Source organism: Solenopsis invicta, chromosome 3 (assembly GCF_016802725.1).
Source record: "Solenopsis invicta isolate M01_SB chromosome 3, UNIL_Sinv_3.0, whole genome shotgun sequence".
In the NCBI taxonomy this organism is placed as follows: domain Eukaryota; kingdom Metazoa; phylum Arthropoda; class Insecta; order Hymenoptera; family Formicidae; genus Solenopsis; species Solenopsis invicta.
This window is the reverse complement of record NC_052666.1, coordinates 11,155,128-11,169,673: the sequence shown is the minus strand read 5'-3', so window position 1 is coordinate 11,169,673 and position 14,546 is coordinate 11,155,128. Positions and strand designations below refer to the sequence as shown.

At 42.5% G+C, this 14,546-nt stretch overlaps 1 protein-coding gene across 1 annotated transcript; it reads left to right on the top strand.

The window, feature by feature from the left end:
• The first annotated feature begins 530 nt into the window (after positions 1-530).
• Positions 531-1,826, top strand: LOC105193091. Its single transcript, XM_011157462.1, has one exon. The coding sequence runs from the start codon at positions 531-533 to the stop codon at positions 1,824-1,826; it is 1,296 nt and encodes a 431-aa protein (XP_011155764.1).
• Positions 1,827-14,546: the final 12,720 nt, after the last annotated feature.

The following is a 14,546-nucleotide window of genomic DNA, read 5'->3' as shown; positions in this document are numbered from 1 at the left end:
ACATTTGCATAATCAAGTTAATAATTCCATAGAATTCAGGGTATGTAATACGTTTTCTCGTAATATGTATTTTACAACAAACTTTGTACGATAATTAGATTAAACAAATCAAGTAACAATTAGAGCTGTTTGACATTCAAAGTAAATCGCCAGTATAGTGTATAGATACGCTACTGAGGTAAACGTAAGGCGTACGCGTAGAGGAGCATTAGGTAGAGACGAGAGATTAGAGACTAGCATGGCTGCGAGCCGGACGCACGTGGTATACGAGTTACAGCCTGTATCGAAGTGCTAGCAATAAAGTGAATATAATATACCAAAGGATACTACATTGACGACGAGGATTGAGTCTAAAAGGATTAAGACTTAGAAAATGAATATGGAAACAACAAATCTACCGACGTTCGATCCGAATGCGGAGACGGGAAATGTGTACCAGAGGTGGACACGTTGGTTAAGAGCGTTCAAGCTGTTTTTAGTGAGCAAAAAGATAGAAGACGACGAGAGAAAGAAAGCTATGTTGCTACACTATGGAGGATTTGACCTGCAGGACATTTTCTACGCAATACCAGCATCTGGTATCCCTTTCCTCGACTTCTTCCGCATCGGAAGAAGTCGGGGAAGGGGAAACAGCGTACACCAAGGCCGTGCAGGTATTAGAAGCGTATTTCAAATTGAAAATGAACACGACTTATGAAAGACACATTTTCCGAAATCTGTCTCAAGGCACAGAGGAAACAATGGTACAATATGTTTCAAGATTGCGGCAACAAGCAAAAAATTGCAATTTTGAAGACGCAGATACAGAAATCTGTGGTCAGATAATAGAGAAGTGCCATTTAACGAAATTACGCAGACATTTATTAGAAAAATGTGAAGTTAAATTGGACGAAATATTAGAGATTGCAAAGACAATGGAAGCAGTCTCGCTGCAAACGAAAGGCATGGAAGGCGAAGCGGTGACTCGCATAACGGACAAGAAAAAACATGTGAAGACTGCTACAACGAAGACAACAGATAACGTCGAATGCTATCGGTGCGGATACAAAGGACATAAATATACAGATGAGAAGTGCCCGGCGAGAGAGAGGATCTGCAGTAAATGTGGGAAGTCAGGACATTTCGCGAGGGTTTGCAAGACAAGGATGGAGACAACTAGCAACAGCTACAGGAAAAGCGGACAGAGGAAAGGGGTTCGACGGCTCGACGAGAAGACAGAAGAAGATGAGAATAAGCATGCGTTCAGCCTGAGAAGAAAAGAGATCTACGCCGTGGACGGTAAATGTGTTAACGCCGCGATAGGAGGAGTTACTTTAAACTTACTAGTAGATTCAGGGGCATCGTGTAATATAATAGACGAGAAAACGTGGAAATGTTGTAAATCGCGGAATATTAAATGTAAATCGGAAAAAACGGAAAACGGAAAAAAAATATACGCGTACGGTCAGGAAAAAGCGTTAGATTTGCTAGGAGAATTTTATTGCGATATTGAGATAGAAAATCAGAAAGCTCGAGCGACGTTCTTAGTATTAAAAGGTAGAGGAAGAGCGCTATTAGGTTATGAAACGGCAACGAAGTTAGGAATTTTGCGGATAAGACCGGAAATAAGTAATATTAATGATTTTGAAACAGAGCAAGACCCAATTTTTAGAGGCATGGGTAAATTAAAAGATTTCCAATTAACATTACCGATAGATAAGACATACACGCCTATTGCACAACCCGTGAGAAGAATTCCATTTAAATTGCGCGAGGAAGTGGAAATACAAATAAAAACTTTAATAGCTCAGGACATAATAGAAAAAGTCGAGGGCCCTACCGAGTGAGTCTCTCCAGTAGTTCCTATAGTAAAGAAAAGCAGTGAGATAAGATTATGCGTGGACATGCGGCGAGCAAACGAAGCGATTATTCGGGAAAGGTATCCGTTACCAGTATTAGAGGATATTTTAAATGTAATTGGAGGAAATAATTGGTTCACTACATTGGATATTAAAAAAGCATATCATCAAATTGAATTAGAAGAGGAATCAAGGAAAATTACTACTTTTGTAACAGATTCAAGGCTATATCGGTATAAAAGATTAATGTTTGGAATAAGCTGCGCTCTAAAAATCATCAATTTAAGCACAGTTACAGCAGCAACATATTTTTTAATGTTAGATTTCATATTTATTTTTTATAATAATGTATTAAATGACATTATTTACATTTACAGTAATACTGTGCTATATTATTCCGTAATATTGTTTCGTATTTTTAATGAAAATACGCTAGAACTAGGATAAATTATAATCAGCATGATACTATTTATCCGAGTGTTTACCGTGCTTAATATGGAAAGTATAAAGAAATGGTAGTAGTTTAAATTTTTCACTTGAAATTACACGTAATGGTGAGATTCAAATAGCATTAATTTGAACTGTTGTTTAAGGAAATAATATTTAATGTGTTCTTGTACTTTAGAGAGAGAGAGAGAGAGAGAGAGAGAGAGAGAGAGAGAGATCTAATGCTATTTTTGCAAAGTTACATTATTTAACTTTTGGTTTTTCGCTATAAAAAATACTAAAAATATTACAAAGAACAAAATACTGTAAGGTATTTATTTTTATTGAACGACTCAGAATTTATGGCTTGACGACACTATTTTACTAGATACAATTGTTCGACTTAACAGACTCTCGCGCCTTGAGAACTTCTCAGAACGCCGACACGATTGGGAGTGTCAAGCTCCGGAATCTCTGCCTATTGTTCCGGCAATCGGAGCTGATCGGAGCGCTTCTTACATGAGTTACATTTTGCACGTAGTAATTTGGCGCCATCGCACGGTGGGCTAGATAACGCTTACAGCTCGGGCATCCTGCTTTTAACTTACAAGAGGAGGATCAGGTGAGTCACCCTGGGATTTTGATCCCAATTTTTTTAGTTATCCTGGAGACGAAAAAAAAGTTTACGTCTCCCGGCGTTTGATCGAATAGGCCTTAGTTTTGAAATAATAAATTTGTGAAAATTGCCCATACCGCGGCGCGACATACATATGAGCCTTCCCGGTAACTGTTTTCCTAACTAGTGCAGTCGGCTCCGTACGTTAGGTTCTTGCTTCACAATCTTAAGATCCAGATACGCTCCCGGATGTGTGCAATATTTAAAAAAATTTTTTTTAATAAGTGTATTTATTTATCTTGATGATATTGATCTAGTATGCAAATTTTTAAAATAGAAAATTTAATTTAATATCACTTTCTAAACATTAATTGAAATTTAATTTGAATTCAAGTAATAATATTTGAAATAATAAATAGGTAATAATAATAATAATATATAAGTTATTTGAAATAGATAACATATAAAGGCATACAATCTTAAGATCCAGATACGCTCCCGGATGTGTGCAATATTTAAAAAAATTTTTTTTAATAAGTGTATTTATTTATCTTGATGATATTGATCTAGTATGCAAATTTTTAAAATAGAAAATTTAATTTAATATCACTTTCTAAACATTAATTGAAATTTAATTTGAATTCAAGTAATAATATTTGAAATAATAAATAGGTAATAATAATAATAATATATAAGTTATTTGAAATAGATAACATATAAAGGCAACGTATCTAAATTTTCAAATTGTTTAATTTAAAATTTAATTGGAAATAATATTAACAGTATTTTAAAATTCTAGTTTTTAAAATAATTAATCGTAGAAGAAGAATACCAGTGTTAAATTTAAACAATTTGAAAATTTAGACACGTTGCCTTTATATGTTATCCATTTCAAATAACTTATATATTATTATTATTACTACCTATTTATTATTTCAAATATTATTACTTGAATTCAAATATCCTTCAAATTAAATTTAAATTAATGTTTAGAAAGTGATATTAAATTAAATTTTTTATTTTAGAAATTTGCATACTATATCAATATCATCAAGATAAATAAATACACTTATTTAAAAAAATTAAAAAAAATATTGCACACATCCGGGAGCAAACCCGGATCTTACGATTGTGAAGCAAGCACCTAACGCATGAAGCCGACTACACTGGTTGGGAAAACAGTTACCGGGAAGACTCATATGGTGCGCCGCGATATGGCCAATTTTTACAAATTTATTATTTCGAAACTAAGGCCTATTCGATCAAACGCCGGGAGACGTAAACTTTTTTTTCGTTTCCAGGATAACTAAAAAAATTGGGATCAAAATCCCAGGATGACTCACCTGATCCTCCCCTTGTTAGTCCTCGATGTTTACCCTGCAATACTGAATATATTTTTGTATAATTGTTAATTTCAGGGTTTCTTTATTTGATATAACTTATTAATAGTCAGTTTTGCGCTTTTTATCTGGTACTTTTGTATCGAGTTTCATCTTAGATTTTAAGCCAGTCTTTACACCAATTAGATTTATCTTAATTTTACTATTTGTTTTTATTTATTTTAACAATCTTAATTCTAGCCTGCCATAATCAAATGGATATCTGTTAAATAAAAAGTTTACATAATTTTGCCTTTTATCCTTCGCGATGTTTCTATAATCCTACCTCTAATTTACCTTAATCTTAAGACTCGAAAGGGTACTTTTCTTAATTAAAAGGTTTACATTTTTTACGTTTTAATTCGCTCGCCGGAGGGTTCTAATTCACCCAACGTTTTATCCGATGAGAGGATAGTGTTAATCGGGCGGGACGTTAAGTTGAATCTCGGTATGTCGGTAATTACGTTTCTATTATTGCCGAGGACTTTGTTGACGAGATACGGCCTTTTATATTTAGCTTTCAATTTTGCGGACGTACCCGTGTGTCCCTTATGAGTATATACTCGCCCTGTTTATAAATAGAAGGCTTTAGCAATCGCCTATCTCGGTAAAGTTTATTATATTGCTTTAGCTTATTTGTGACCTGATGGGCTATCTGTATGATTTTCGTGCGCACGGATTTGATATCTGTATCGATCCGTTAAATTCTGTGTAAACTGAGCAAAAGCGGCATCGAAATTTAATTGTTTAATTGATCTTGGCCGAAAACTAATTTAGCGGGTGTCGATTCGATTCCCGAATGATAGCTATTGTTTACTATATATTGTAATTTCGGCACGTGTTTTTTCCACTCCGATTGCTCGCTGAGCATCTTGGTGAGCGACGACTTAATAAATCGATTCATTCTCTCTACAGCATCGTTCACCCATGTCGCGGCGACGGCTATTTTCCGGTGCTTTATTTTATTTTCCGAAATAAATTCTGCGAATTCTTGCGAGGTAAATGCCGTACCCCTGTCCGATACGAGTTCGGCAGGGTTTCCAAACATAGAAAAAATGTATTTCATTACTTTTATTGTCTCTTTCGACAAAATAGATTTCACGGGATTTATCCAAGTGAAACGAGAGAGTAAATCGATCATTATTAACAGATGTCTGTAACCGTCGGACGTCTCGAGTAGTAGACCGAAATGGTCCGCGTGTATTCTTTGCATGGAAGCCGTCGGGGTGGAATAAACGCTGGTTTCGCCTTTGAATCTGTTAGACGCGTCACTTGCCATAAGGCATGTTAGGCAATTTTGCAAATATTCGCGAATGCGCTTCCGCATTGAAGGGAACCAATAATTCTTCGCTATTCTGTTTAAAGTTTTCTCAAACCCGACGTGGGCTACGTCGTCATGGTGTGACCGTATAATCGACATAATCATTGCTTCAGGCACTACGAATTTTAGGCACTACGAAGTGTTTGTCCTGTTTTCGATACCAACCCGTCTATCAACGCAAAGTTAGGGTTATCTTCAAATTCTAACGCGTCTGCTATTTCTTTTATTCTGACGTTGGATATTTGATGGAACTTCAATTCTCTTTCTAGATAAAGCTCCCCCACGTATCCGACGCAGCGACTAAGTGCGTCGACACGATGCATCTTTAATCCTGGGCGATGCACAACATTAAATGTATAATTTTGTAATGCGAGCGTCTACCGAGCTATTCTAGGGTTCAAGTTCGCCTTGTTTATTGCATGGACAATCGCGTTACAGTCTATTACTATCGTGAAAAATATCCCGTACAAATACAGATGAAACCTGTTTACGGCTCGAACCATCGCGAGCATTTCCAGCTCGTAACTGTGGTAGTTACGTTTGGCTTTATTTGTCGTCTTAAGTATGCTATGGCAGCCCAAGTATTATCTTTCTGTTTTTGGAGAGGAATAGCTCCGAGGCCGATGCCGCTTGCGTCCGTATGAACTTGTGTCTCGGCTTCATGACTATAAATTGCTAATACCGGCGATTTAATAAACTTAGATTTAATGTTTTCGAATGATTTACAGCACCGCTTATTGAATTTGAAGTCGACGTCTTTTTTCAATAAGTTTTGCAACGGTTTGGCTTTGATCGCGAAGTTTTTTATGAATTTACAAAAATAGCTTGCTAATCCTAGAAATCTTTGTACTTCGTTTACGTTCGGCGGTTGCTTGTACGCTTTTATTGCTTCGATGTGTCTAGGACTGAGCGTGACCCCTTGTGCGGAAATGACGTATCCTAAGAATTTAATCTGTTTCTTTAGAAACTGAGATTTTTTGAAGTTTATTTTAAAGTTATATTTGTTCAATTTAATTATTACGGATTTCATGATCTCTAAATTCTCTTCGACGGTTTCTGTCGCGATTAATATGTCATCAATGTAGACTATAATTTTTTCGGCTCTGATTAGTGGCTTCAGAATTTGCAGAATTCTCTTTTGAAACTCGGCCGGTGCCTTCGAGTACCCGAATGGTAAGTATTTGTATTTGTATTGTCCGTCTGGAGTTGCGAATGCGAAATACTTTGTATCTTCCGCGTAGACTCTAATCTGGTGAAATCCGTCTTTGAGATCCAATAGGATAAAAACTGATTTGCCACCAGTTCTTGATACGCAGTGTTCGATTACCGGAAATGGATATTTTTGTTTATTGACTCGACTATTTAGTGGCCTCAGGTCAACGCAGAGCCTGAGTTTGCATTTCTCTTCTGCACCGGAGTCACCCTCGCGCAGTAGGGAGAAATACTTGGCTGTATTATCCCTCTTTTTATTAGATCGTCCGTTATTTTCCTTATTTCTATACGTTCCGCATACGCGAACCGCCGCGGCGTGTAGGTGTATATCGAATTGTCACGGATCGGCACTTTAATCGCGTAATTGTCCTTTATCGGCTCTATTTTCATATTTTCAATATCTGTGATCATCTCTGTTAATCTTCGTTTAACCTCGTCTTTGAAATCGATTTCTGCATCTATTATTATTTGTTCAGGCTTCTCCGACACGATCCGCGTTTTCGACTCAGGCAGCGCTTCGAAAATATTTACTCTCGCTATACATTCTTCCGGCTCGTGATCCTTAATGTTATATTTCAGCGCTAATCCTTCGCCGGCCACGAAATCACGTCCGAGGAGCAGGCCGTCCATAAATGCGTGATCTTTCACCACGTATAATTGAACAGTAAACTTTCTTAGTTCGAGCTCCTGGAACGTGATCTCTACCGACACTACGCCTATTGCTTTTAGCAAATTGTTTGACATGCTCCGCAATTTCTTGCTCGGGAAAAACAAGTTTGACTCGGCTTGTTCGACAAATTTTTTATAGGTTGCGAATTTTACTATTGACACCGGGCTCCCGGTGCCAATTAATGCGCGAAGATTTCAAGATGCTAGAAATTTGCTAGAAATTGAGCTTATCTTTACGCAGGGATCCGTAAGCTGCAATCGCCCGGCTTTCTCTCGACCGCTGCGATCACCGCCTCTTCATCCTCCGTCGGCTCCTCGCTGACGGCTGCCGTCGATGCCACCGGCTTCGGGAGCGTTGGCTGCCCCTACTATTTCCGCTTCAGGGTAGGGCAGTCAAATTGCCGGTGGCCTTTTTGTTTGCAGTAGAAGCAGGTCGATTTGTCGCTACCCTCCTTGTGTGCGTGGCCCTTTTTCCCACAGTTACGGCAAGCGTTATTCTTCGGTTTCGGTACACTGGTTGGCGCACTCGGTCTTTTGTCCGGATCCACCGCTTCTTCTGCCACGTAGCGCATCTTTAGCAGGAATCGGCTCCTTGTATCATCGGGCAAAGTCAGCGCCGCCGACTTCACGGCGCTCAACATGATTCCGCCAATCAGCAGATGTATTTTTTCTCTTGTCGACAGATCAAGCCAGTTCATCATCGCCAGCTTTGAGACGGCGTAATCGTGGAAGGATTCCTTTGTGTGGAGCCACATTTTGGTTTGGACCCTTTAGAGCCCTTTGTAGGCAAACTCGTTGCTTTGGAACATGAGGGCGAGTTCACTCTTTAATGCTTCCCACGTCTCGAGTGACTCACTCTCCAGGGTGTCGTACCATTTTTTTACATCCTTCTTAAATCGGCTGCAGGCAGCCAAGAGCAGCATGCCGTCCGTGGCGCTGTGTATGCGCCCGACATGGTCAACGCGTCGTATCCATGCAGCGACGTTCTCCTCCCGTGTGCCCGAGAACTCCGGAATCTGAGTCGCCAGGCACTGAACGATATTACCTTTTAGGAGACGGTCCAGGCGCTCACCCGACTCTCCCCTCGGGGTCTCCGCGGAGGACCCGGAGGACGACTTTTCTCGCACCAGTGGCGGGCCGGATTGGCCACCACCGGGCGCTCCACCGTTCTATCCTGGTCTCTCGGCACGACTCAGGCGCTCAATAACAAGCGCCATGAACTGCTGCTGTTGCAGTAACATTTCTCTCTGTTGGTGCCTCATGCTCTCCGTTAGCAGCTCTATCGACCGGTGTAGCTGCTCGGTGACGGCCCACTCTCCTGAGTTTCCTGCTCCCTTACTTGCTCTACCGCTGAGCGCAGGCGGCCTGTGTTTCTTCCGGTAGGAGAGGATCGTTTCTATCAAGGCTATTCTATCCGGCGTGAACGGAATGCCACACGCGATCACGTGGCATTCCGTTCACGCCTCCTTCTGGAGAGCCTCTATCGACGCGTTTTCTAGTTCCTCCCTATTCATGGCAAACACCTTCCGGCTGTCTCTGCCTCCGATACTATTATCGCGTTTTAAATTGCCTCACTCACATGTGCCTTCAACTCTCGGCCCGACTTCAGATCCGATTTCTTGCACTGCGCCGCGCCCGTTATCACGCGGCCTGCGCGTGCCGACACGGCAAAAATTCGCGCGCGTTCGGTACTGTTGGTACCGGTTTTCCGTGCGGCGCGCCCGACTGACTCGACGAAAACTTTATGTTTGACACTTTCACGGTGACGAGAGATATCTTGTTCCTTACACTTGCGGACGAGGATTTCCCTCTCGACTTGACACAGTATAAGTGTGTTTCTCGCTCTCAGTTCGACACGACACTCGCCACCGGTTTAATTCCCCGATTTTTGTACGACGCAAAGATTTTACTTTCAGCACGACACGGGATAATGGGGCTGATCCCACTTCTGAAACTGTAAGATATTTATTTTTATTGAACGACTCAGGATTTATGGCTTAACGACACTCTTTATTTTACTAGATACAATTGTTCGACTCGACAGACTCTCGCGCCTTGAGAACTTCTCAGAACGCCGACACGATGGGGAGTGTCGAACTCCGGAATCTCTGCCTATTGCTCCGGCAATCGGAGCCGATCGGAGCGTTTCTTACATGAGTTAAATTTTGCACGCAGTAATTTGGCGCCATCGCACGGTGGGCTAAATAACGCTTACAATACTTAATAATCGTGATCGCGAGTGTACAGCGTTAACGCGTGCTACGGCGTGGTGCGGGGGTATGATGGAGCGGTGCGGTGCCAAGCTATCCTTCCCCTCGCTATACTCCACTTACCGTCGCGGCGTCGCCGACAGTAGGGCCGCGGTGATCGGTTCTACGGCTCAGGCGAGCGACCGCTTGTCTCTTCGCGCGCTCTTATTTGGCCGACTTTAATATTTTATTACTCGAAAGTTATTGCAAATATCACAAAATAGTATTAGACTTTTTAATTTGTCTCGATCTCTTCTACTTCATCGTGCTAATATGTATATATTTCTTTGGGATACCCTGTATGTGCGTGCGTGCGTGCGTGCGTGTGAATATATATATATATATTGTAACGATATGTCTTCCTACCGTCCGCGCGCCTTTGTTCCGTCCACCAAACGACGAGCACCGAGCGTAGCAGGAGGCCACGTGCGCGTGTAGCCTAACCTCGCGGCGCGACCACGCGGCGACAGTGTTGCCGCGACGAAAAACATAAATGTGCTAAATCTTTTGTTAGTGTCAAAATGTTACATTTTGAAGAAAATTGTAATAGAAATATATATATATATATATATATATATATATATATATATATATTAAAAATAAACGTAGAAAATTTAAAACGGATGTAAGATTGTTTAAATATTTTTTTTATTTTATTAAAAACAGTTTTTTTTTGTTATAATTTATGCAAATATATTATAATATCACATTTACTACAAATTAAGGTACTTTTGCATTGCACAGAAAAAACGCACATTAACAAAATATTACAAAAACAATATTGAGAGAAAAAAACAAAGATGTTGAGTGCGACTATTGCAACACGAACAGACTTTGTATTATAACATGGAGATAGTCTCTTAAAATAAAATTAAAACTACTTTAATATTATATGATAATTATTTTTGTTGAGGATGAGCCCATTACTATCCTTCGATTACCATCCTCCATTATGGTGATATCTTCCCTCCACCGCTAATGTCCCTAGACTCCGCGCTTGAGCGCGCGCTACGCGCGCCTATCTACATACTGCTCGCACTCTATCTTCTTCTCTCGCCGCCATCACGTCGAGTCACGTTCTCACACGACTAATAATCTTCCCGTTGTAATTACTTAAATAAACGTTGTGCCCGAGTATTGAAGATACAACCAGGTGTCCCGGACTAATTCAATCTCTGTCCCAACCCCTCGAACAGGTTATGGGCCCAGGAACCTCTCCGCTACGCGAGATTAGGTAAGATACCGTGAAAGTTATATCGCCACGTGGCAGCAACGGAACATAAAGGTAATCGAGAATCCATCGCGCGATAATGGCATCGACGAGCACCGTTCGGATCGAATTGTTAAACCGCGAGAATTACGATACGTGGAAGATCCAGATGCAGGCGTTGTTGACCAAAAATGACTCGTGGGAATATGTCAGCGGACATAAGCCGAAACCCGAGTGCACACCGGGAGATGCGCAGTCGGCGGAAAACGCCAGGAGATAGACGATCGAGGACGGAAAGGCAAAGGCGGATATAATCCTCGCAATAAAGCCATCCAAACTAAAGCAGGTGAAGGAGTGCAACACATCGCGCGAGCTGTGGCAGAAATTACTGTCGGTGTATCAGCCATCGGGACCGGCACGAAAGGCGACGCTGATCAAGCAGCTCACTTATCACCGCATGGAGGAAGGCGATGACGCGCGCGAACATTTGCTGAGATTTTTCGACACCGTCGACAAGCTAGGCGAAATGGACGTTGACATCAATAACGACCTGCTTTCGGTAATGCTACTGCATAGTCTCCCTGCGTCCTTCGGGAATTTTCGGTGCGCGATTGAATCACGCGACGTACTACCATCGCCGGATACGCTTCGGATTAAAATCCTAGAAGAGAGCGAAGCGAGAAAGCATCAGAAAAGAAGCAGCGGAACAGAAGCAATCTTTGCTAAAAGGAGACACGAGAGAGGAAGGGGTGCATCGAAGAAAACCGAGAACGAGTCGAAGAAGGAATCGAAAGTGCAGAAAGAACCTTTTAAGTTCAAGTGCCATCGATGCCGTAAGGTCGGGCACAAGGCAGCGGAATGCACAGAACCACGGAAGGACAACGCCAACGTGGCAGATGACGTAAGCTTATGTGCAATCGCAAGCTTGCCAACTGAATCAGAAAGCTTCAATGCGTTCCAAACAACGAAAACTGCACCCGGCGGAATATGGTGCATCGATAGCGGCTGCACAGCTCACATGTGTGGCAACGAAAACGAATTCGAGGACAGAAGCAAATTCATTGGCGGCAAGGTGAATCTTGCGATAGATTCATCTACAGATATTAAGGGCAAAGGATCGATACGTCTAATGGCGAGCGCAAACGGCGTGACAAAGGCAGTAAAGTTGAAGGAAACGCTGCACGTTCCTGAGCTACGAACTAACCTCCTGTCGGTCGGGAAGATTTGCGACAAGGGATACAAGGTCATCTTTGAGAACAACGCTGCAATGATTACGGATGCGAAAGGAAAATCCATTCTGGAGGCCAAGCGTGATCGCGGCGGTTTATACATTCTGAAGACAGAAAACCACGAAGCAATCGCCAGAACTGCACAGGACAGCGGAATCACTAGGAAGTCACAGATCGCGGAAACGTGGCACAAGAAGATGGGCCATCTAAATTACCGAGACTTGTGGAAATGCAAGCAGAACAACGTTATTTCCGGATTAAAATTCGAGGAACGCCCGGACGACATATCCTGTGATATATGTGCCGAGGGGAAGATGACCCGAACGCCATTCCCGAAGAAATCCGAGAAGAAAACCGAAGTGTTGGAAATCATCCATACGGACATCTGCGGTCCCATCAGGACAGAGTCAAACGGAGGGTCCAAGTATTTCATAACCTTTATCGACGACGCTTCAAGATGGTCTGAGGTACGTTTTTTGAAAAATAAGAGCGACGTTCTGCAATCGTTCAAAGAGTTCAAAGTTTTTGCAAAGAACCAAACAGGACGACGTGTGAAATACTTACAATCGGACAACGGCAGGGAGTACCGCAATGAGAGGTTTGATACATTCATGAAGGAGAACGGGATTGGGCGAAGGCTCACAGTACCCTACACGCCGGAACAAAACGGTGTTGCCGAGCGGAAGAACCGTACGCTGCTCGACATGGCCCGCTGTCTGCTGTTACAGTCGTCACTACCGAAGTCTCTCTGGGCGGAAGCTATTAATACAGCGAACTATATCCGAAACCGCTGCCCAACCAATCATCTCAACGGAAGGACACCTTACGAGGCCTGGAAGGGAAAGATTCCGGACGTGAACCACTTCCAAGAATTTGGTCGAAGCGTTCAGACCCTCAAACGAGAACCTGGCAGAGGGAAGTTCGAATCACGTTCCAGAAAAGGAATTTTCGTCGGATATTCTGAGACGTCGAAAGGGTATCGTGTGTGGTTACCGGAGGAGAAACGGATCGAAGTGACAAGAGACGTGAAATTTACGAGCGCCGACTCAGCCTCGTCAAATACGGAAGACTACATGGAAATCGTTGATCAGAAGAAGACGGAATCGGAGAGCGTCGGAATCGAGGTGCAACCAACGACTGTCGCAATTCCAAATCAAGTCGAGGAACCTCCAGATACGCTCGAGGACGAGAGTGACGCGGAGGAAGAGCTCACAGCACATGGGTGTGCCACTCCAACGCGTGGTCGCGGACGACCACGATTGTTGCGGACCGGACTCAGGAGAAGACCCAAAAGGTTATTCCATCGAGCTGACTTTCCATGTTTTCAGAACGAGGCGGCCAATTTGACTGAAGTCCCCGTCGAGGAAGCCATTCATGGTCCAGATGCAACCGAATGGAATGACGCAATTGCAAATGAGCTGAAGTCGATCTTGAGTAAGGACGCCTGTAGATCGACCCGAATCTGCGAGTGTCATAGGGAGCAGGGTTGTACTACGTGACAAATATGGGGAGGATGGAACACTAGAACGTCGGAAGGCCCGCATAGTAGCGAAAGGTTTCGCTCAACGCCCTGGTGTGGACTTCGACGATACATTCGCTCCCGTGGCACGCATGGAGTCCATCAGAACCTTAATGGCCGTAGCTGCCGAGAAGGGAATGACAGTGCAACAATTGGACGTGACTACCGCCTATTTGAACGGAACGTTGAGCAAAAGGATCTTCATGGAAATACCCAAGAATATTCAGAGAGGACTCAGGCGAGCGATGAATCAGAGGAAAACGATGTTCGAAGAAAGGCCAAACAAATGCTCGAAGAAATGCAGAGAGGAGAAAAGGTTTGTCTCCTGAACAAGGCACTATACGAGCTGAAACAGGCTGACCGTTGCTGGAACGAGCGTCTATGCGGCATATTGAGCAAGTTCGGAGCGGCGAAGTCAGTTGCCGATCCGTGTATTTTCTTCAAGGGCCGCGGACAAGATCTCCTAGTCATTGCTACATACGTCGACGACATCCTAATTGCGTCAAGAAGTAAGTCAGAAATCCGGAAACTTGAACGATTTCTGTCGAACGAATTTGAAATCAAAAATCTTGGACACGTTAAGTATTGTCTCGGAATAGAATTCCATCAAGACAAGACAGGCATATCGATGAGCCAGAAGAGGTACATTCAAGATGTTCTAGAAAGATTCGATATGTCACATGCTAATCCTGTGTCAACTCCTTTGGATCCAAACGTCAAGCTGATGCCAGGAAGTGAGGACAGCCCAACGAGTGAACACTTACCATTTCGGGAACTCATCGGAGCATTGATGTATGTCGCCACATGTACGAGGCCCGACATATCATTCGCAGTGAGTTACCTCAGCCAATTCGGAACTTGCTACGATTCAACGCACT